The sequence below is a fragment of the Mycteria americana genome, chromosome 16, assembly GCF_035582795.1.
Source record: "Mycteria americana isolate JAX WOST 10 ecotype Jacksonville Zoo and Gardens chromosome 16, USCA_MyAme_1.0, whole genome shotgun sequence".
In the NCBI taxonomy this organism is placed as follows: domain Eukaryota; kingdom Metazoa; phylum Chordata; class Aves; order Ciconiiformes; family Ciconiidae; genus Mycteria; species Mycteria americana.
In genome coordinates this window covers 8949165-8973816 of record NC_134380.1, presented here as the reverse complement: position 1 = coordinate 8973816, position 24652 = coordinate 8949165, and the positions used below count along the sequence as shown (strand labels likewise).

At 40.4% G+C, this 24652-nt stretch overlaps 1 protein-coding gene across 2 annotated transcripts in view; it reads right to left on the bottom strand.

The window, feature by feature from the left end:
• The window catches only part of HLF (HLF transcription factor, PAR bZIP family member), a 37913-nt gene that overhangs the window by 11504 nt on the left and 1757 nt on the right, over positions 1–24652 (bottom strand). For both annotated transcript variants that reach the window (XM_075518786.1, XM_075518787.1), the window contains exon 2: positions 24297–24632. In XM_075518786.1, the coding sequence (XP_075374901.1) occupies positions 24297–24632 (336 nt within the window). The remainder of the gene's footprint in view (positions 1–24296; positions 24633–24652) is intronic.

The window sequence follows — 24652 nt, the reverse complement described above, 5'->3', positions numbered from 1 at the left end:
TGTGTCTCAACCATGGCCTGGAGAGACCACAACTATGTCAACACTGGCCTTTTGTCTGGAGACTTTCCCACTTGTAGAGCTCCACTCCAGCAACACTGAGTATGCCAGGACAGACGCAGCTCCAGGTGTTTCCTGGCAAAGGAATCAGCAAGTTTTGACAACCCCAGGACTTACAGCTGCCCCAACACCTTGCCTTCGCTGATGCTCTTGGTGTTGCTCTGGCAGATATTAGCAATAGCAGAAAATTTTCCAGAAAGAAGGATTTGAAAGAAAGTTGGCTGTTCTAACCCTTTCAGTCCTCCTCCTCCCAGCAGAGACTGCCAATGAGGAAGTCCAACGTAATGGCAATATTTTCAGTGCGGTTCCTTGTTCAAAAAGAAATGGACTGAGGCCATTCACTTGTGTCATCTAGGTCACCAAACGGCTGGTAAAAAAACCAGCAGCTTTTAATTGCTTGCAATAATTAAAATGCACAATTCAAAAGTGCAGTAGCATTTTTATATACCTACAAGAACAAAATGCTGATCTGGTATTGTGGGGAGCTCAATCACTGCATCCCGACTCTTAATTTCCCCCTTTTGAAACATCTCACCTACCAGCTGTGCCCAGGAGACTTAAGACGGAAATAACCTCTTCAACTGCACCAATGCTTGACAGGCTTCTTATTTGTATTGCAAGAGATCCCCAGTGAATTATGTGGAACTCAATTTTGAATCATTCAACTCCCATAGAAATGTGCCTGATTTTCAGAAAATCTCCCTTCTCGCAGCCCTTCCACACTTGTCATGAGCTCAACAGCTGGCTGGAGAACAGCGACGGGAAAAAGAAAAGAAAAGGGAGTGAAAATGTTCTAATCAAAATATTTTTCCCTATTTTTAACACATATATTGGAGGGAAAGAAAATAGGAGTTTCTTACTCAGTTTATTAGCAGCCCAGAGATAAAATATATGTTTGCTAATAATTTTTCTTTATATAAGCTAAGGGCACTTTGGGTATGTCAGTCGGACTATATAGTACGGCAGTTAAATTGACAGATAATCCTCACCCAGAGCTGCTCCAGAGAACCCCATTGCTCTGCCGACATGTTTTCCAAATTGTCTATCCGCTTGGCAGCTGGCCAGCTATTTGGAATAGTTCTCTTACTCCAAATCACAGCCTGTCCCAGACTAATCTGTCATCTATTCCTGCATTAACTCCTTCAGCCTCTAGGAAAAGTTATCTCATATCAGAACACAAGGCAGCGTGCAGGAATCCAGACAGGCAAAAATCCCCACAGGCAGTAAAGTAAAAGGATTGTTCTGGAAGCCAAGACTTATCTAAGGACAGTATCTTGTCACGTTATAATTCCTCAGTTACAATATTATAAGCATCATCTAATTTCCCTACTGTTAGGATTTTAGTGTCTTCCAAAAACTGAAACATTTACATGGACAGTAAGACCATAATCTATACTAGCACTAAAGGGAATGACAAGCCACACTGCATGAGCTTCCAGCCCTCACATGGCAGGACAAAACCAACCAGTCTCTGCCTGGGGGTGAAGATGACACTTCACCCCTGGGTATATTTATGTAAGCAGCTATTAGAGGAGCTTTCTTTTCTTCCGAAACAACAGGAGATTACTGTATTTTGACCAGTGCTCCACCCTGGCACAGCCATTCCTCTATTTCTTATCTTACACAAACTTGATGCTGCCGAATGTGGGGTGACTGCAAACACTTCTGTGGAAAGAAGGATCTTAATCCAATGCAACCACAACACAGTCGCTGCTCTTAACACACACTAAAAGACTGGCACATAAAAGTGTTTTTAAAACGTGTTACTTCTTAAAGATATCAGCATTGTTTACAAACCTTGTGCATTTAATTATAAAAGAATTGTCATTTCCCCTCTCAGCATTGTGTGCCGCCTGCTCTGGGCCTCTACAGTATTATTACAGGCAGGACTGGTAGTCTTAATTAAGATTGTCTGACACTTCCCATTAGAGGATGCTATCTTCAGTTCCTTAAACCTTTGCCAGATTTCAACCTTTCTGTTTGGATTTCTATGTGCTAATTATGTTTCTGCCAAAATGGTTCTACAGTTTCCCGAAAAAGGTTCAGCAAAAACACTTTGTTTTGAACGTCTTAAAAATTTCTGGCAAACTTTTCACTGAATTGTGCTAGTGGCCTGTGCACTGGAAGAGAGGGCAGCTCCTGGATCAATGTCATTTCCCTTTCGTTTGCCTTCTTAAAATCTAGCTACTGCAAGCATGTTAAGGCTGGGTGAGAAAGGGGCAATTTGAGTAATTGGTTACAACTGAAAGCTGAGAAGGGGGCAAGGAGGTGGGGAAGGTGAGGATGAAGGAGACTGGGAGCCGAAGGGGTGAGTAGAAGTGCCTGGAAGAGGAAGGCTGCTTCAGCAAAGGCTGGGATGAACGTGTTCAGTAGAAGAGCATCGTTGAAGGGAACAGGGTAGGAGAATGCCTGTGCTGATGATACAGATGCAGCTCCAGACTCCCGAGTCCCACAGATCCTCTGCTATCAGCAAACAGTGAAGTGCACTGGCAAAGCTCCCTGTCCCCCTTCAGCTCCTTACAGCGAGAGCAAGTTGTCATTCTCTACTCAGTCCAAGCGGCAGGACACTGTGGGGTGCTGTCAGGTCCATTCCTACTCATTTCCATTGTGCCTGTTGTAGGAGTGGCACATGAGAAAATCCAGGTTGTCTTTTCAATTTGTTTTTAAAATTAAATGCAGGAGTTGTTTTAAGAAGCACAGTCATGGTTGCAACAATCTTTAAACTTCGATCACATACTATTTTTTCCAGACTCTTTCCTCATGCGGGAGTCATTTGTTTCACCCATTTTGATTTATGCAAATGGACCCATACATTACTTGTCACAAATTCTTCCAACCTCCTGTAAAGACACAATTAGCAACTTTTCAGGAGTTCCCTCCAGCACTGATGACTACTGCATCTGCATGATTCACAGAAACAATTTTTTTCCCCCACAAGATCCCCGTGAAAGAAGGGGCAGCACTTCGTCTTTGCAGGTGCAGGACAGAAGTACAGACATTTTAAATCAAAAGTACGCAGCCAGCCTCTCAGGTTAGCTAAAATCATAGGCATTGTCTGCATTTCAAATCAACTCTCACTGCTGTGGCAGGTTTGGGGGCTGTACACCGACATAAGTGAGGGCCACCCAAGGTATCAAACTGGGCTCCTCACAAAACGAGAAGCAAACAAGCAGTGTGACAAGGTCACATAATCAAGTGACTTGCTCGCAATTCTGCTGAAACTTCGTGGCAAAATCCAGTCTCTCTAGACAAAATCCTTCTGTCCTTCCTGCCAGATTTTCCCTTCTCCTCCTGCCGTTCCCTGCATCCTCTCACATCTGCAGTAAATGAGGTCAAGATCCAAGATCCTACAGACAACCGCTTCCTTCCTGATACAGCCCTGATTCAACCCAGAGCTGGTCTGACCTCTACATTCAAAAAGGGAAAGGGAAAAAAGAGGATATAATGTAATTAAAGCCTGCATCTCCAAGCAGACGGGGTGTCTGTGTGTGTGCGCGCGCTATCTGAAGCTGCGCACATGGCCTTTGGTCAAGTGTTTGCAGGCTTTTGAGGTCTCGACTTTGCAACTCCTGCATGTGGTTAGCATAAAGTGCATGTAATATGCTATGCCTGCTGTGCCAGTAACATTCTGCCCTTCAAAAGCAACAAACAAACATGAGGCACCACCAGTTAAAATTTTCCACTATGCCTACTGGACTTAAGACTCTACCCTTCTGTAAGATCCATACTCTGAAAACCTTACCCTGTCTTTAGCCTGCGTAAAGGCAGCACTTAGCTCAATGAGGCCCCATTTCTGAAAGCCACCAGGAAATCAAGCTTTCCTTCCCTCCCAAACCAGCCCCTGACAACTAAACTGCAAGAGGTCTGAAAGCAGTTGTTCCTGTTCTGAACATTTCCTTTGCAGACGTGCTACCTGCAGAAAAGTGACAGGTTTAACCTGCTCCTGGGACACTGCACAGGGATTTTCAAATTCTTGAAAAGCATGAAATCCACAGCCCTCTTAAATGCTTTTCTGATTTTTTGTAGGGTGCTGCTTTCCTTACAAAGGTAGGCCAAGATGACATTCAGTGAGGATAGGGCCTGAAGAGAAGCTGCAGGGAAGAATGTTCAGACAGGTATTTCATTTTGATTTACACTTGGCTTAGAAGCACATTTCACTTCAAGATACTGATATTCTCTGGTGCATTGGAGCTTCGTGACATCCTTTGGCACATCTGTGTATATTTTCATTAATTGGCAATTCACATATAGTAAGGTTCCTCAAAAAGTGTAATTCTTCTTTCTTTTCTTAAAGGGAAGGTTCCAGAGAAGCATCAGAAGTGTTAACTTGTTCTGAAGGAGACAAAAAGATCCATTTTTCTCTTTCCTTGGACAATTACATACCCAGCTTTAATAAACCAATCTCAAACAGCAGATTTTAGAGCGAGCCCCTGCTTTAGATAACAGCCTCATACGGCATCCATAAATATGCCTTCACGTGGAATACCACTCAAAACAAAGACAACACTTGTCCTCAAGATGCGTTCATGCCACTGCCAATGTGCTCTGCAAGACTCCAGATCAAGTAAGTTCCTCTCAACAATGTTTTATTTATTTGGCTAATGAACATCGAGGACAGCACGCTCTCAGTCAGTAAACAGGTCTTGCAAAAAGCCATCGTGTAATCCTGAAAGCATATGCCACCCATGACTCATGTATCTATTACACAGTTCTGGTACCCAAGCCCATCTTGCTTGGGTGTGTTATCAAAACACAGCCACGTGAGATTTCAAATGGCATGGAAAAGCCACGTGAAACAGGTACATTTCCTCTAACTCCCAATCAGTAGCTAATGGCAAGCCTGAGAGACAGACAACAGATGCTATCAGCTGCTCTCTGAATACAAGAAAAAGGGGTCACTGGGCAGAGTTACAGGAACTTGAAAAATCTCGCTTTCTCTTTTGATCTGTTCTGTACGCACAAATTTGAACTATTTGTTGAAGTAGCTTTCTATTTTTACTTTTTTACATTTTTTTGTTCACTAAAACAAAGTATACTCTTTGTGTGACAAAACTAAATTGATGCTTTATAGACGATGATTTGTATAAAATAATCACATTTTAAGAAGTAGAGATGCCAGAATGGGGACGCACTGTTCCCATAACCTTCTAAGTAAGACTTAGTACACTTTCTTTTCTCTCTGACTTAAATTAGGACCCTCTAACATGTTGTGGGAAAAAAAAAAAAAAAAAACAACCAAAATAGCAAACCCCCAAAACTTGCATTTGGTTTGTTACAGCCCAATAACTGCAGAGGTCTAATTTGCTTTTACATACTAGTTTTATTCCCAATGAGCACACACAAAGAAAGCACAAGGGTGTACGGCTGTATCTTTTTCTCTATTGATATATTTATCTTCATTTACAAAGTATACAAATGCATCAGTCTCCGGTAGTCTGAAAAATGGGTCAGAGGAGGAAGGGAACACGTAACCGCGGCTTAGGGAAAATTCCAGGAGAACAGACTCTTGCATACGGACATTACCCGTGTATCCATAATTACTTCTTTACAGCTGCTGCATAATACAGGTTTCCGTGGCACATCAGACACAGGCAAAAACAGGGAACTTCAAAAAGTGACTCTGATTAAAAGAAATGACGACACTGAACTCCAGGCAAGACATTGTCTTATAAATTCACTTCTAAACATGACTTCTAAACAAGTCATCTAGCACCAGAAAATGGCAAGAAACTACTATGCTGAGGAGTTTCAAAAACCAAACGAATGCCTGCAGAGATTTGTGTATCTAAGACCAGTGGTCACATTTTTATAGAAAGATGAAGGTAAAGTGAGCAAAAAATCTCAGGAAAAATTGACCAGAAAAAGCAACATGTAACAAAATCTTTATGTTTTTATCTTTTAAAAATAGTAGCAGTGAAAAAGGTTGGTGAGGGAATATTTCTTGAAGAAATTCTGGAATCCTAATACTTATTTTCCTTCTTGTGACCTCCTCTGCAAACTGTCCATAGCCCTGAACTGAGACTCTGAACACACTACGTACACATGTTCTGAACACAACAGATATGCAAAACCTGTGAAGATTTTGAACTATGTAAAAAATGAAATGAAAATGCCCCAAGACACAAAAGTCAAACCTCCTTCCATCTACTGAGTAGTGCATTTATTGTGATGCCTTCAGGAAGCATCTCAGCAAAACGGATCAGTAAAACTTAACTTGACTGCCATTTGAGATTCCTATTTCTTTCAAACTCTTTTCCCCCAATTCGCAAGTAATAGAGGTTTTACTTTTGCTATCACACACAGTGTGGCTCTTCGTTGCCAATCAATGATCAAAAAATTATCAAATTAAGTTGATATATTAAAAAAATAAATATATTAAAAATAAAAATATATTTGAGTGTAACCTTCAGGCCAATGTGAACTGGCAAATCACTTATCAATTCACTGCATATGGGAGCTTTTAAACATATGTGGCTGTGTTTTATAAATGTACATAAACACAGAGGACTTGGTTCACTGAAAATTATCATTAAGACAATGGCAGCCAGCATACAGTAACTGTATTTTTAAATAAAGTATTTTCATTCCAGTAAGCATAGCTGCAAATTTCAAAATTAGCTGCCAATCCAGACATACCAAATAAGTTTCAAACAATATCTTGGCACTGAAACATTTCTTGAACAGAGACCCTTCTACCCCTTTGAATACAGCAAATTTCATAGAAGTCTCTGCCCACTCGGGAACAAAGCCCTCTGCATGCTGCGCTGTACTCGGCGCTTCCCAGCAGCCAGCCAACCAGCTCAACACCACTCTGATTAAAAATGATGTTTTCCTACTTTCATAGGCAACGTATCACTGGTGTGCAGCACCATTATTTCAGGTTTACTTGGGAGGGGCAAAAGTGCCAATGTACTTACCTGTGACACCTTCAGTTCTACAATACTTACAATTTATATTAAATATAACAGTGCTTTACTAAAAGCTGATTCCCACATAAGTAAATGACTGGTCTGGCTTCCTTTTACAACAGTGGTCATCCCATTCTCTATATGGGATACCTGTGAGACAGTATATGCCTTATAGTATTTTACTGTCCAAGGCTTTTGAGAGGATTTGGGGGGAGGACGGGACACGACACAATCCTTCGTGTTATTTTCCTCTTATTCACCAGGTCACCTGTAGGCAAAGACACTGCAGGCTTCACTGACCCCGCAGAACTCCCACTATGTGGCCCTGCTGAATACGGGATCGGGTCTGCAAGAGTTGGCCATGCAGAAAAAGGTGTATCTATGCCCAAATGAAAGGAGAAACTCTGGAGAGTTGGAAAGCACTGCAAGCTGAGGGCAGCAACAATTCATAGGCTTGGAAAATTATGTGGGCTTTACCTTTTACACTCCTGTTAACTCTGATTTTCATGGAGTAGGTGGTGTTGCTACAGCAACTGTCATATCACATCACTTCTGCTGTCTCTGTCACAGAGATCATCTTATTTTATCTTAAACTCAGATATGCAGCTTTTCTTCTCCTATTCTAAAGCCCTCTGTATTTTGGATATAAAAAATTACACAAAATAGAGCTGTCCCATATAAATGATATTTTTTGAAAATGTAGCAAAGCCTACAGAACGTTTTTATTTGTTCTCCTTTTCTAAATGCAGAAGGAATAAAGAAAACGGCATTGACCAGATTTATGGTAATCCAGAGTTTCAGAAATAAATTAAGAGCTGGTCTCATGATCAAGATGCTTTGTGCTACCTTTAATGTGTTCTTCCTACAGAAGCTAACCCTGTGTTCTGGTGCACTTCACCAGAAGTAACTCATCTATTCACAGGTGAAAACACCATGCTTCCTCATGCCCAGGCCATTTATGTACATAAATTCCACACAATTTACACCCAGCTTAGACGATGCTGCCCATCCACTGCACACAACATGCTGTTCAACTCACGTACCTCACCCACCTAACCTGCAGCCTGGAAGAAGCATCTACTGAAGCAGTAGTCTCAACATATCTTTACCTGTTTCAGAAGGTTTGTCCTAGCTGCTAGGGATAAGGTCACCACCTGGCTTTGCAGTGCTCAGTAACCCAAGAACTTGGCTCTACCGCCTTTTCCTCCATTTTGCTGCCTGGATAAGGTCTTCGAGGACTCAATGCACAAGCAAAACTCAGTAAAATCCTGATGACGGAAAGGCTCTATTAGATTTTTGTTATTGACATGCATTCCAACTCATGCACTCACAGATCTTCCTTTAAAAAAGTAAAAAACCCATATGGAACAATAGTAAATATTCAGTTATGCCCTCAGTTATGCTACTCAGGAACCAAAAGAAAGCCCTATCTATAGTCAAAGGTTGTTGCACAGACCACTCAGCCGCTACCACAGCTCAGACCACCAGATCAAGCTCTGCCACAGCCACAGCCTAAGCTGGTAAGTCTTTGTATCTGCTTCTTCGTAAGCATTTCCAGTCACTTTCAAATCAATCAATGCAGTCACCAAATTACACTTCACTTCTACAAAGACAGGTCCTGGGCAGATGGAAATCTGCCTGCACGGATCTAACCTGTGAGCAAGAACTGTATCTTGTGTACCTGGTTAAAGGCTATGCACACAATTAAGATACCAAGTGGCCTTTCTGTTCTTTCAATGACTTTGCAAGCTTCATTTCAGTGCGCCAGTACTTGACAGTTATTCTTCAGCTCAATTTCCTAGAGAAATGAGCTTTGTGTAATCGTGCTGTCCACTTCTGTCTAGCCTCCTCCCGACAACTTCTGAAACTGTTGGCCAGTTTCAAACAAATTTGGCAGAGAGGTATGGACATGTATCGCTAACAAGCTTTGTGAAAACAATGTAAATGAAAGAAGCTCTTAACTCACTGGCTGAAGGAAGGCTGCAGGAGCCTTGTTATACACATCAGAGAACCCACAGAGATTTTGCTCCTCATGGAACCGATTCCTTGGGCATGTAGTAGGAAGGAAAAAAGGAAAGTATTCACCAAGTTATTTGTTACGGCAGTCAGGAAAGTCACTTAGTCCTCCTGTTCTCTACGGGAATTGAGAATATCTTTTCACCTTATCCCACCCATTTACTATTTCCAGTAATCATAAGCAAAATTATTTGTTTGACAACTGCACTGCCACTTGACAACCTCTGAATTTCACACAGACACATCTGGTATTGGTAGCCATTAAAACAGTCATGCACATGTCCTGTCTTAAAAATCAATGTAGAAGACAGTCAGATGTGGACAACCCAGCTGTCTGGTATCATCTGAGCATTTATTTATTCTTATAATACGTAGTGAAAACCAGAGTTCTACTAGAAAGAGCTTTTTTCTATTATCCACTGCACTTATTATGCAAGTAATTTAAGTCTTCCAACCAAGACACAGTAGGAGTGTTTGGGAATCAACAAATTTGCTCTGGCAGCAATGAAGCATTCATTATTGGGTTTGGGGTGGGGAGGGGTTTGGTTGGAGGGGGGAATTTTTTTTTTTTTTTAAAGATTTTGTTAAAATGCAAGACAAAATGCTAGGTGAGGAATGCTGGGTAGGACTCATAGCTAAGAATTAGAGTGCTCTAGATTTATGCTGGAAACTGCATGTCTGCCCATTTGAGGGATACACACTAACACACAGATCAGTATTTGCAGGATCAGAGATCCCTTCTAACCCTCTTCCTTCTTACTCTCACTGCTGTTATTTCAGTGTTACTAACGTCCACAATTACTGAAGCTTGGGGAAGAATGGGTTAAACTTAGCAAAGAAAAAACAGGCAAGAGAAACACCTTTCCTCTTTCTGCTTAACTGGATAATTGCTTAGCAGGAACCTGCTTGATGAGTTTCAGCAGCTCCTAGAGATCAGGCAAGGCTGTTTCTGAGAGCGGCTGAAGCTGCCGACTGTATAAACATCTTTAAGCTGACCAACAGGGTACCCCTTGCTAAGGTTGTTTTTTCTGATAACTAAAATTTCCAGAAAGCAGTGAAGCAGTTTGTATACCAAAGATCCACCCAAACCCAGTAAAAGCAGAGAACTGAACTATTTTAAGTGGAATATTTTATAGATGTTATATACATAAAACTGTCTTATGGTCAGAATAAATAGATGGTTTAAAAATGTTTAAGGAAATGAAGTAAGACTAAATAATTCTCACTGCAATGGAGAGAGCATAACAGTAAGATTCAAATGAATAAATAACAGGTTCTGTCCGAGTAATTTAAGGGGCTAAGAAAATTCTAGTTCTGAAGGCTCATGTGACAAATCAAAGCGCTTCAGTGGATCTGTACAATCCTCTGGGCTTATTACTTGATACCATTTATCTATAATGCAAAGATTTTACTCAAGTAATTAGTGATTTTGAGTCCAGTTGGCTAAAAAGAAAGTACACGAGGGTTGATTTTCACACAGGGATTATCTTGTCCTATATCAGATGTGTGTGCAAACACATGAGTTTAAAAAAAAAACCCAAAAACCACCCTGGTAAAATCTTGCTATAAATTCAAACCAGTCACAACTGTATAATCACCAAAGCAGCACCTATAGCAATCACTGCAAAACATTGGAAAATATTTACTTCGCACTGTCCGTATTATCATCTTCATGTCTATTTATTCACCTTGATGTTTCAATCAACTAAACACTGCAAATGTAAATGGACATTTATACACACTGAGTTTTAACATCAAGAACCAAGCTCTCCCTTCCTGAGGCTCTGTCAGTTGACACCAACCAGGAGTCTCACCAGCTCTTCGTCCCAGGTTCTCTTCTCTCTGAGGAAGCAGAAGAGACTAAGAGAAGGCAACTGTAACTTTATATCCTAAAGAACAACGTACAGATTTGGGGAAAAGTATTTCAGCTTTTGCCAGTACTGATCTGCTCAAACACAGCTCCAAGTGTCTGATAAAAGTTACCATAAAAACAGACTTCCAGGCTCAGTACTGTCCATATAAAACAAACCAACCAACCCCTCCCCACGTTTCAAGAGGGATGTCCCTTCATAAATAACAGGAACTGCTCCTCAAACACTACTGTTTGCTTCTTTTGTACCCCCTCCCCAAGCGTTATGTCTTTTTCTACTATTTTTTCATGCAAGGGTGCCCTCAGAGATGATGGGGTTTCAAACCCAGAGCCAACTTTCCAAAACACACTGTATTTTGAAAAGCCCATTTTTGTTTCACAGAGAAATAAATGAGTTTGCATCATAAAGCCTTTATCCCCCCAAACCCAAAGCCTCCCATACAGTTAAAAATCAAATCCAGCTTTATTTTCCTGCATGAGTCAGGCTGCATGCAAAGAGCTTCAGAGGAAGGCAAGCCTGGGGTGGAGAATAGAAATGAAGAAAGAAATCCAGAGAGGGATACTTGTTCTTCTAACAGCACACTCCTATTTTCCCAAGACATTTGCTAGTATTTTCATTTTAAAACTAGAGGAAAGCCACCCCCTTCCCCCCAAAAGAAGTTTTAAAGATTATAAAGACACACAAGGACACACTTTATTATTTTAACAATTATTGCTATTTTCAGAGCTCCAGCACAGCTATTTCCTTCCAAAATTGGACTTCAATCAAACCCTAGTGAAGCTTTTGATCTTGGAAAGAGTAACAACATAGCTCTGTTATCGGCACATAGGGGGCAAAGAGTAGGACATCCAGAATTTTTCAATAAAAGAAAGTTAATTGCTTTGACTTCTATTTATCAAAGGTCATGGCTACAAGTTCTGAGTGCACATACATAACGGTGCACACTGAGAAATCTTGTATAGACTGGCCAAAGTAAGTGTTGGGATTATACCATCTGTGTGCATTAAAAAAAAAAAGGGGGGGGGGGGAGAAGAAAAAAGCAGCAAAACAATGCTAGATTACTATCCAAATATACCCCAGTGGATGTCCTGCCAAATAGCAAACATGTGGCGGTAAGCTCCAAACTGAAATAAAAGCTTGGCCAGAAGCCCAGAGCTTCACTGTATTTTGCTCAGCTAGCCATAGTCTGGCAGAACAGAGTGAACACATTCTCAGCCACGTGATAAAGAAGCCCGTCGGGCCAAGCTGATTTCCTTGTGTTGGTTAAATGTGATCTTCAGACTGTATACACCAGCAGTTTTAGGAAAACGTGAGAAAGTGGGAAACAACAAGCCACGGGCTATAAACTGAAGGGCAGCTTTCTGAAGATTACTTAAGGTGTTTGCTTAAATGCTAGTGTTGCCAGTGCTGTATTTTAACAAGGTGTTAGCTGGGCTTGTAGGGCTGAACACATTCAGCAAGGTGCTGAGCACTGGGCATTCATCTGGATTTTGATAGGAGTTACATACTCCTTCAAGGATGCAGACCCTGAAAGGACCCAATTCAGAAAAGGCACTGCAAATTCTTCATTGTAGAGGATTATGAGAGCTTCCCATCAGTGGCTCAAAAATGCAAACCGCTAAACTACGTTGAATTCCATATTCAGGAGAATTAGAGGTACTTAGGTCTCTCAGGATGTGGCCCAGTACCATGATCCATGACTCTGATGGCGGTATACATCCCCTATGGCTCAGATTTTGCTGACACTACTTAAATAGTCACCAATTAGCACTACTGAACACAGAGAAACATTCATGACACGAGATAGAATTTGGCCAACGGATTCAATCCAAAAAACATGCAGGGTCTAATGGGATAAAAGCTGCCCCAGTGATAAGATATTATATTTTGATAGTAGTGATAATAATGTTTTTAAATAACTGACTTAGGAAGAGACAAACAGCATCCCTTGCCAGCATCAGAGGTGCACGTGACTTGTGAGAGCATGTTACATGTGGAAGCAAAAATAAAAGCCTTCAAACCCAAGATCTCAGAAGTACATCCCTGCTACAGATAAGAGCAACTCAGATGAAACAGTCATGAGAGTACATAAGAAAAGTGAGATTTGTTTACTTCCTAACAGAAATAAATTGATAACCTAGACTCTTGCAGCAGCTGGTGAAATCAGAGACACACACGAGTTGACAATTACCCCTCCAGTTCTTTCCTTCTATTTGGCTAATGATGTCTTTTCACGTGTTCAGAACAGCTTCCAGACAGAGACTACCACAATTTTCAACAATGACTTCAACCATGTCACACTGAGAAAATTGAACAGATAAGAGAGTTTGGAAAAGTGTTTCTTAAACCTGGTGATGAGTCCAGTCCAACAGAAAGATCAGCTTTTCTGAGAGCAGCCACGTGATTATGGATCCAGGAACATCAGGTCTCAGAGTCTGGACAATCCATGCCCGGATTTTTTAAGTGCTGAGACACCAACAGCTAAGGTGTTTCAAGTAGACACCCAACCACAGCTGTCCAGTATTTGTAACTGGAGGCTTGTGGTTTAACCTCCTCAAAAGGTGGGTATTCAGGTTAACTTTAAATATGCTGCACTTTTTCCTAATTCTCTCTATTAAGTATACAGTTGAGTGATGCAGGTGTTCACAAGGTCAACTTCCTGCTCCATTTTACTCAATTTGTGTTATTCTCAAAAAATGGCTCAATCACCAGACTACTACCACTTCAGAAAAACCTTCATCTAATGAGCAAGCCCCATTTTTTTTTTCTTATGTGAATTTGAGGAAGGCATTGTAACAACATATGGCTAAGGATAATGACACAGTCTTGATATCTGACTTATTAACCTTATCTGTTATTTATGCTCTTCCAAGAAAAAGAATCTTCACTACAGGCAGGGGAATTAATTCCTCATTTTTCAATGCAGATTTACTGATACGGAGGGCAGGCCCTTAGACAGGTGGTGGCAAAGGCCATACTATGGTCAGTCCCTTGTGGCTAACCTGCTTGGGTAGGTGTAGTCCCTGGAGAAGTCTGGAAATTGAGAGTGGGAATTAAACAAAGGTGCCCTACACTCTCCAAAGTCTGCACACTCTTTACTAGCCTTCAGAGCAGCGATCACCCAGCTCAACAGGGCTTTCATTCTGGCCACCTTTCTTTAGCTACCTAGTTGCAGTCACTTGTTACTGCACCCTCACTCTGCAGTAAGCAAAGAGAATTGGGCTACTCCATGGGGCTAGCCCAGCATATAAAATGGATACACCAAACTAAATTATCTCAGGATGTATGTAACACAAAAAAAACCCCATTGAACAAATACATGCTGCTGTGAAAATTTTACTTTGACATCCATATGCCGCTGTGGTGTACTTCAAACAGCAGTGAGCTCAGCACTTGCAGTTATTTCAGATCTGTATCTGATTTTTTTACTCTTCCAAAGTTAAGCTCAAGGCAATGTCTTAGACACAGTCTAAAAAAAAAAAAAAAAGGCAAAGCAAAAAAAAAAAAATTGCAACATTTCCCAGTAAACTTTCTCCAACTTAATCCTGAGAAAGCAGGAAGAAACTCTTGAGTGTCCTGAGTGTCTTTTCATACAGGTTTTTGGTTTTTTTTAAAGACAATTCATATAGCGATGTCACTGCCAGACTGAACAGGCTTTCGGGCCTCAGATAAGTGTTACCTTACCACAAAGGGTATTGAAATGTCTTGATGGTCTGCTGGAAACAGAACAAAGGAAGGTAGAGAGGTTCTAACAAATTTCTAAATGCCCTAACAAGTATGTGTGTTCAAGGGGTAGAGGGAATGGGACGCTGAGGGAGCAGGGGAGTCCACCCAGCCGCGCTGCATTATACTGAGAGCGTGTTGTGTCATTACAGCTTTATCCCGACACACCCATATTTACAGCACACAATGTACTGTACAATTCACAATGCCAAGAAACTCAACATATCTAATCTGGCAGAAAAACAAAGTCATATCAGGTTAATCCAATTCTCAAATTGCACAACTTTGAAAGGCCAATCGGAAAACAAATCTTCCCCTAGCTTGTGCTCCCCCTATTCCTCCTCCCAACGAACATACCCTGCCATGACCTACTATTCCTCTTTGATCTCTCAACATTTTTAGCCCACTCTCACTGTCCCCTGTTTCTCATTCACTGCTAACCTACCTCCACCCCAGACCCCGGTGGCAGAGTGGAAAGTTACGCTGACGAGAGCAAGCCGTAAAAGGCAGCTTTGTGCGCAGCGCCCCGGCTGAAACATGCTGTGAAGAATGAATGGCAAGATGCATACACAAGGTCACTTGGACACCTGCCCGCATGTGATACTGCAATAATTGTGATAAGATAACAACCCTCAAATTTGAAGTTGGCTGACTGCAAGGTAGTTTCAAACAGGGCAGCGGAGCTGAGGTGCTTCTGCAGCACAAAAGGAACAGGATATATAGCAAGGTTGTGCAAAAGTTCAGAAAATTTTTAGCTAAAGTAATTGTGCTCAACTTTGGAGATGATAGAGATCATTCCACTGCCTGGGTTCAGTGCTTTCAAGATCTTGCCTACAAACCTTATTGCTGTTTTTCTAACTTCTATTTTTAAATGAAACCTTTGAGTCTCATATAATCACAAGACTCCAGGAGCTGAGGACTTTAAAAGAATAACAACAGCGGAAAAAAGTTTGTGTTACCCCCCCCCAACACACAGTAAACCAATTAAACCTCGTTTCTTGCAGATTTGTTTCTCAAAGTGAATTGACATCTCATAGTATCTACAACGGTGTCAGCTTTCCCAGAAGCATTTCACACAGATCAGGCATTTTAAAGGTCTTATGTAAATTCTCTGATGTAGAAAATGCACATTTACATTAAAGCTCTTCCTGCTCAGTAACATATTCCTTTCCTATCCACTCATCTATTTTTATGAAATTTTAGGAATGTAATTACTCTTTCAGAATCACAACTTTCTTGCCACATTTGGTTAAAATCAGCCAATATACTCAAAAATCATGAAGCAGGAACACGCAAGAGGCCACACATACCTAGCATGACTGGCTATGGTTTATTTTCATAGCAAACCAGGCAAAAAAAATACCCCAATGCTCATCTATCACAGCAAGCAACAGAGCTGCAAGAGTTACATACATAAAACGGCCAAATGCCCCACACTGCAACGAGGGGCCGCAGCTGCAGGGATTACAGAAGTCAGTAACATCTATATTTCCACTATGCAGCACAAAGAAAGAGGGAACAGTGGTATGCCTGATTGCTGCAGGGTCTTTCAAATTAAGTCAGTTTAACCCTCTCTGTTTTGATGAGGAACAGGATTTGGTTTCGAGTGCTTAGTTCCTACCTACTAAGCATTAGAAGCTAAGCACATAAGCTGTTTTCTAAGTAGACTTCTTGCTGGAGTAGGACTCACTTCCAAATGTTGAAATGGCAAGTTTGTAAAAATTACTAAATTGTTTTAAGTCATCTCCTGTTTCAATGCAGCCCTCTCGCTTTCAGCCTGTGTTTTATATTCTGCAGCCTTGAGTAATATACTCTTCCACAAGAAGGTTTAGTGCTATTATTTCAGTAATCTCACTATGCTAAAATATTGATTGCTCTGCAGAATTCCGTTTGACAGGAGTATTTTGTGTTTAGAAGTTTCACATTATTGTTCCTTCAGTTTTTCAAAATGCAATCTACAGTTTCCTTTCTTGCCTCCTTAGATTCTCAAGTTATTAGCAGTTACTAGTGGGACCGCATTTAATTTCTGTTTTGAGTGCTTTCATCTGTATCATGATTGCTAAGTTACCAGGTCACCTCAAATATAGCAATGTCCACATACAAGAATTAAGTAAGTGGGGAGCCTTGCAAGTGATTTAAAAAGATTTTAAGATCCAACCATTGCCACACAAAGTAATGGATCTTGCTATGGACGGAGAACCCTGTTCATTCATTTGTTTATTAAATTCAGGAGTACCAACCAGTTCTGTAATGAATTACTTAATCTTTGACCTATTGTCCACAGCCATGTTCCAGAACAAAGAATTTATAGCAAGCTGAGCTCCCTAAGGCTAATTGGAAAAGAACACTTTTTTTTAAATCATTCTCCATCCTCAACAAATCTTTGCCAAACCATGTATTTTTGCCTCTCTGCTTATACACCTACATACCTAAGGATGACATTTTGTTACAGATGAATTATTGCTGTAGTTCACTCTAGCTTCTGCTTGTAGTAAATGCATGCTAATACATCGATCTGTGGGTCCCTGTCAAGTTTTGTTTCAGTAATCATCTAGATTTGTGTTCCAGTTAATAAGGACCTGAGTTTTCTAGGACCCTAATAGAATTTGGATTTTTTATTTCCTCCTACAAAGAGCCATACACCAAAACACAAACAAAGAGCGTCAAGACAAACGTTTTAGCAGGGCCTGTTGCGACAGGACAAGGGGTAATGGTTTCAGACTAAACGAGGGTAGGCTTAGACTACATAAAAGGAAGAAATTTTTTATGATGAGGTGGTGAAACACTGGCACACGTTGCCCAGAGAGGTGGTAGATGCCCCATCCCTGGAAATGTTCAAGGTCAGGTTGGACAGGGCTCTGAGCGACCTGATCTAGTTGAAGATTTCCCTGCTCACTGCAGGGGGGTTGGACTAGATGACCTTTAAAGGTCCCTTCCAACCCAAACTATTCTGTGATTCTAAGATCCTCAACGCCTGTTTTCATTAAATGGCAAATACTACGAACAAGAGAAGTAAGATGAAGAGCTAAAGCTGTTTCTCTAAGTTGAGCAGAGAACCCTGAAGCAAGAGCATGCCACATCAGAGAAGCTAAGCAATGGTGTTGGATGGTGTGCAATGAAAATCTGGGCGAAATTTAGCCCTGGCAAGATTCAGTTCAGAGAATGGGATAGGGAAGCATAACTGTACAACAGCTTCAAGTGTGTCAGAAATGTCAGAAATTGTATTCGTTTAAAACTTGATGGATAGCACCTCAATTATGCAAAGCTGAAGTGCTATGAACAGCCGTAGCAGAAAAAAAAAAAAAGAAATGTTACAACACATGCTGCCTTACCTACCTGTGTTAGCTCTCCCTACATTAGCTCTGAAGCTCTCAGGACCAAATTCAGCTTTGTGATAAATAGATGGCTTCTTTAATGCCATTTATTCATTAAAAAAACCCACCACAACCAAAAAACCAAGAAGCTACAAAATCTGTTTGTCACTCATTCATTTTGACAGTCGTACATTTTACATTCATTCTCTATACTAACTCATTATGTATAACTCCATTAAATGGAGTAGATTTGAGGTTGAAGTAAATAGGTTTTTCAGAGCTTTCATTATCTACTTAATGTAGAAAAAAATCAAACTACAGTTTTTCTTGAATAACTTAGTTGAAATGCTCGTCTGATCATCCCAGTCTTCTGTGGAATTCAGACAAAATATTGAAAATGTATTTTATTTGTTATGAAAGTGAGACTTCAAAAAAAGGAAATTTATGATCATGTTTGTGTGATACAAATACTAAATAGCTCTATAGCACACTGCCAGCCAACCAAGATTCTGATTTCATAATGCTCTAAAGTCCTCTTTACCAACGACGAGTATGTCCTTTCATCCTGAGAAAACTCCACCAGTGCATTGAGAGCCACTACCCCCCTTAAAAAAAAAATCCAGAAAGATGAATGACAAGAGAGTGGATGGTGACATTTTGCTGCTCCACCGAGGAGCTGATGAAGAAGAACAGTCAACAAGCTGCTCTCCTGCTGAGCAATACTGAAATCAGTAAGACTGCATGAGGAGTAAAGTACTCATTGCTGAGATTAATTGGGCAGAATCTGGCCACTACTAGCTCCCACGATTGCCAATCTGCTGTCATATAAATATATAGAGATTGAAACAATTTAATGTGTTTCCTAGTACCTTCATCTAATCAGATAATATCAATGTCTTGTTCATATACATATCCTGATGAGGTCTTCTCTCTTTACTGTAACATATTGTTTTATGAAAGACTTCAGGGTGTACTTGCTTCTTAAAAATCAAATCACTGCACTACAGAATCATTTAATCAAACACTCTCCAATACACTTTGAGATGGGAAGCACGGCTCCAAGAAAGACACTGTACTTTTTCTAGGTAATTGCAACAAGTTAGACACTGGGACATCCTTGAAATGTCTTTCTAAGGGGACAAAAACCCCTACTTGTTCCCTCTGTGTATCTTCTTCCTAACACTGGGTAGCCCTTACTTGCTTAAGTAGTTCTATCTGTGTGGAAAGCACTATTCCCAATGCGAACTGAAGAGTCAAGCCAGGTATATTTAAAAAGTATCGCATAAAACCCAAGATGTTTCATGCTGTTTACTGTTTGAACTCCAAATTAACTTCAAGTTCTTTCATGCAGTCAAGCAATTATTTAACCAATAATCAACATTTAACAGTGAATATTAAAATTAGATCTCTTGAAGGAGACACAGTGTTCTTGCTTCTAGCATTAACAAGGCTTGTGCATTCAGCACTTTTTTCCCTGTTATCATGTGACAGGCTATTTTTAATATTTGCCTGAATATATTTTGCATCTTCCTTTGATCCAGAAAGCAGTTTTGTGAGGCTTGTCGGCATTTCCCTTGCCATAGCAGTCCGGAGCGAAGCTTTTCCATTTCACTGCGATTTCGGCATCAGCTGGTAATGGCAGGAGCACACAGCCGTGCGTGCGTGCGTGCCTGCTGCTCTAGCAAAAGCCATGCTGAGCAGGCTGCACAGGGGACTGCCACGTGCCTAAAGCACATGGTCACGCAGGCAGCAGCCATCCAGAGCTTCACGTGAGAGTCAATGTGAAGAGCAGCTCTCAGTACCAGCCTGCCTGACAGTTTAGCTGGTCATTCCCATGTTGTCACGTGGGAGAACAAAGGTCAGGAAATTCCCAGCTCCTCTTGGTGCTGGAGGTAGAGTCCTTGGACTCTAAGAGAGGGGGCTCACGCTGTGGCTCATGCAACACCTAGTAACTGCTTGTAAACAATGATTAAAGCTTAGGAGAGGATTCCACATACAAGCTAGCAGCTGGAAGTGCTGCCCTTCACACTACAAAGGCTGTGCTAGAAGAGGAGGTCACGTTAAGAAACACAGGGGAAGGAAGACTGCAATAAAGGGAGTGGTGCACACACACCCTTTTGTGGGCTGCCCCCTTCACCAAGTCATCCCCACTATGCAGTTGAGAGGCTGGATGGAGCAAGAACAACCTCTCCCAGTTGGCTGCTGTGCCTATCGCAAACAAGAGTTAAAAGAAAATGTCGAAAACCGCCCAATCACACCTAGTGTCAATCATTACAGTTTAGTATCTATGTAACAAGTAAAAGGTAATGGATACTGCACTCTAGATGAAATATCTCATCTGAATAAATAAAAGATGGCATTTAATAAAATCTCTGTGTTCTTAGGGGGTGGGAGGTGTAAGTACATTTCACATGGAAACAGTTTTCAGCTTTTTGATTAATGCACCCCTAAATCTTTTTTTTATAAACTGAAAATGAAGACTTGCAGATACTGCACATACATGTATTTCCACAACACATTACAAAACTTGTTTTTCTTTTTTTCTTTCCTTAAACAACCTTTGACAGATCCTTTGCAAGTAGTCTAAGACACCCAGGCAACACAGACTGAAAACCACTGTCGTAGGAACACAAAGAATGAGGGAGATTTTTCAAAGCCTCCAACAGCCCTATCGTCCTTCAGGAGCAGGGCAGTAACAAAACATGGGCTATCACTGTGTCAGCAGTATCCCTGTGACATAGCCCTACATCCAAGGCTTTGGTGGCAAACAGAAAATTCGTATCTAAACCACAAAATCCCCAAAACCTTCTAATTAGGGCCTTCTACCAGACTTAGCTGATGCTTCTGAAGTCTACTTCACTCCATTCAAACCCTTTACAGTAGCTGCCCCATTCATCCAAGTAAGGGCTACAGAGGGAAGAGAGCCAGGTAAAAGCAACCACCAACTAGCTACCTGCAAAATATGAACCTCCCTTTACATACAAACAGCTACAAATACTCCCAATTTCCTTAAAGGGCTCCATAGTTACATGGAGATTTACATTCCACCAAAACACTGGCAAAAGACAACACAAGGTCTGCAACAGATGAAGAACCACAAAAATGTGTTTGCAGTAACAGGTTACTTCAAAAGCTAGCTTTGTAAAACCTGTTTTTCTGAGGGAGACTACAGATTTCAACCAACTAACCAGCATCCAATACAGGGAGAGAAAAGAAGTTTTAAATGCGCATATACATTACAATGAATGGTGGTCTGCAATACTAAAATAAATCAAAATACTAATTTTTATTAACAAAATCAGTACTGTGAAAAAGAAATACATCAGATTCCAATCTTGCAACAGCCATTACCCTGTGTCCCTCCTCTTCAAAAGAAAACCAGTATTTACTATATGTGCATTCCTCAAACAGAAATTTATGGGAAGGTGCTTGCTTTATTCTTTGCTATAGTCCAGAGAACAGATGATAAACTGGTGAGCCTAAACATTTTTCCATCGACCAGACAATCCAAGCTGGAAATATAGAATTAAGTTAAATTTACAAGGAACCTTGTTGTTGTTGTTATTTTTTTACCTTTAAGGAAAAAAAAAAAAATCAGTGAGGATTTTGTAATGTCATGTTTACCATCAGGGTCAGCTCATCTTTGCTGAGCCTGATGACACTTCTCAGTGACTGCCAATGTGGATTTCCAGACCTCTTCCAGAGATGGTATAAAATACCTATTTGGGCAATACCATTAGCTTCTAAAGACAGCTAAGGCTTGTATTTCAACACACGCACAAAATTAAATCTTCTTATGCCACTCTTCTATGGACCCTCTGTGTCCGAGATATACCACGTATGTACATGAATTACATTCGGTGTTCCACGTGCACATCTCCCCTGTACACAGTACATGCAGGTATAGGAGTTTTGACCAACTGCACACAATACGCTGATGCTAAATGCTGCGGAGCCATTTAAAGTAGGGACATAAGCAGTACAGGATTTGACCCTGCCTTCAGCCAGAGTCCGCAAGCTCAAACAGGCTTCCATTGCAAGACAAAATTCAGAGGACGCAACAACGAAATATTTTTAGAATTACTATCACCTAAAAAATTCAGTTTTCCTAAAAATAATAAGATCATATGGAATTAATTTTTATTGAAATTGTATACTTTCTACTATTTGTTCTCGGGTTTATTACAAGAATACAAATCACAACAGCCATGCATACTGGAACAGTAGTTCACACCAATTAAAAAACCTTTCTTCATGTGACAGTTAAAAAAAAAAAAGTATTTTAAAAGTCTTAAGATATATTAACCAAAAGGCTCCATTATAATGATTTTAACATTTACCTCCAGACTAACTTTCATATTTCAAAGCAGCACATTTGCCTTGGCACTTTTACGACAGCCTTAAGTGCTCATTTTTACTTTTACTAAAAATTTGTTTTTAAAATATATACTGTCTTATTTTAAAACTTGCTCAAATGCTAAACTCTAAAATGATCTTCTCTTCAAAACAGCTTGTCAAATTAAGATTTTTACATGACAGCACATAAATTTCAACAACCTGATGATAAACCAGACTACTGTTAATTAAGTCATAATACCTATCGAGGAGAGGGGAAAGAAAATATTTTAAGAAATGGAATTAGCTCCTTTTTAAAAACCACATTTAACAAAAAAATTATATTATTCCTAAGGCAAGATGGCGTGGGGAAAAATACCTGCAAATTTAGATGTTTTATCTTACCCCAAGAGACATGACTTCTTTTACAACAGTAAAAAAGTGTACAGTTTATAATGAGAAAAGTTTGTAACCCTGAGCTGCAAATGGGTCAGGAAAAACTAAAAAAAAAAAAAAAAAAAAAAAAAAACACCACAAAAAAACCCAAAACCCCAATGAGTTGAAAAGTCATGTGGACAGCTGATTACAAATAAATTCTGACAGGTGATCATTAAAAGCCTAGCTCATAACCAGGCTCCTCTGAAAAAAAGAATGAGGACAGATTATCTGCTTTTAATTTTACATGTGCATATGCGCCAGAAAATGGTGTAGCATATACGCACTATTTTTAAAAACTGGCTCAGAAAAAGCAAGGGTTTTTTATATTCTGCTCTTGCCGACTCCAAATATATTTTAACTTTGGAAACCCTTGTAAGTTACTAGTTAACTATGAAATGCCTTGAAACTGAAATACAAACCAAAGTTAAATCCACATAAAGTAAAAGTAAGTAAATGAAATCCATGACTAAACGCACACTTCTGACTTGGGGCCAAGGAGCCGTTAACAGGTTTGGGGTTTTTTCGAGGGTGTTTTATTTCTTTTTAATGAGAATGGAATGTTGCAGACATTTAAGACTTTTCTATTTCATCCTGCTCCGCAACTTTTGTCTTTCTATTTATTTATTTTGCCTCCTTATCAGATGATTCTGACAATGACTTCGCACGCTGAGCATGGCAAATGATCAAGCCGAAGGGAGAGGAGTGGTTTCCTGCTCCCAAGAGCACGCTTTGCTCTAGCAAACCTTGTGCGAGCAGAAGAGCACAATAAATAAGTCACCCTTGGTCTTTTTATTTTTTTTTTAAAGAAAAAAGGCAAAGCTCCATGTTTTCCAAACTTCAGTGTTGACACTATTCCACTGACCCTGATCTCAGCCATGCTGGTGTCAAGCCAGAGCAGTTATACTAGACTTGTACTAGTGTCTCTAAAGGGATGATTTCAAGTGCTAATAAACTAATAGAAGACTTCCACTGACATCAAACGGGTTTGAATCACGCATTACAATCAGAACTTGGACTCCATGATGTTTTCTTTGCCTACAGCTTAAGGTGACTATAGATGCAATTTATCAACTCGGGTCAGAGTTACACTCAGTTTATGCTAATCTAAGCAAGATTATAATGCAGTTCCGAAATTTAGTTCTGCCCCATTTACTCTGGCAAATTTTACTTTGCTCAACAGAGAATGAGATTATGGACAAAATTTCAAACAGGAAGCACTGTCTTTAAGTTTTAACTTCAAAATAATTGCCCACTCCTGCGTTCTCACATCAAATATTGGCCAAAGGAATATTCTCTTTCACGGTCCTTCTCCCTGTTCATTTAACACCACTGCATCTACGCATTACTATTCCATTTGTGGTCTTTTTACTTGCTAGTAGCTAGGCTATCAACAAAGAAAATAAGATAGGCAAGTTTTCTTGGAATTCCCAGTTTCCTTACATACTTCAAACAAAAATCCCTGTGGAGCAATTTAGCAATAACTAGAGCTATTATTTTTATTTTTTGGAGTGTGAGTGACTTGAATCATATTGTCTCTCTAAGCTGCCTGTCAACCATACAGGGAGAAGTAATTATTGACACCGGAGAGGGCGGCTCATGCCAAAATCCATAGAAAGTTCTTAGGTCTGGTTTACCTGGTCTGACTGGGCTCTGCATGCAGTTCTGCGACACCATGCCTGGATGGACTGAAGTAGAAGCCCTGCTGCTGAGGTCCATGACAGAAGGTGATGCTGAGGTAGCTTGCTGGAGACCTGACTGGTGTGGGCTATGCTCGTGCTGGTTTGGGCTGGGTGGAATGCCATTTTCTGAGAGGAATTCTTCCAGGTCCATGTATTCCAACTGGAAAGTGTCTCCATCGTATGGCAGTGTCTTGTCCCATAATGTTGGGCCCAAGAAAGCTGACTGAGGGACTGTGGTACTGGTGCTGTCATCGTCTAACTTCTTCTCTTTGTCTTTTTCTTTACCGAATGCTTAAACAAAACACACAATA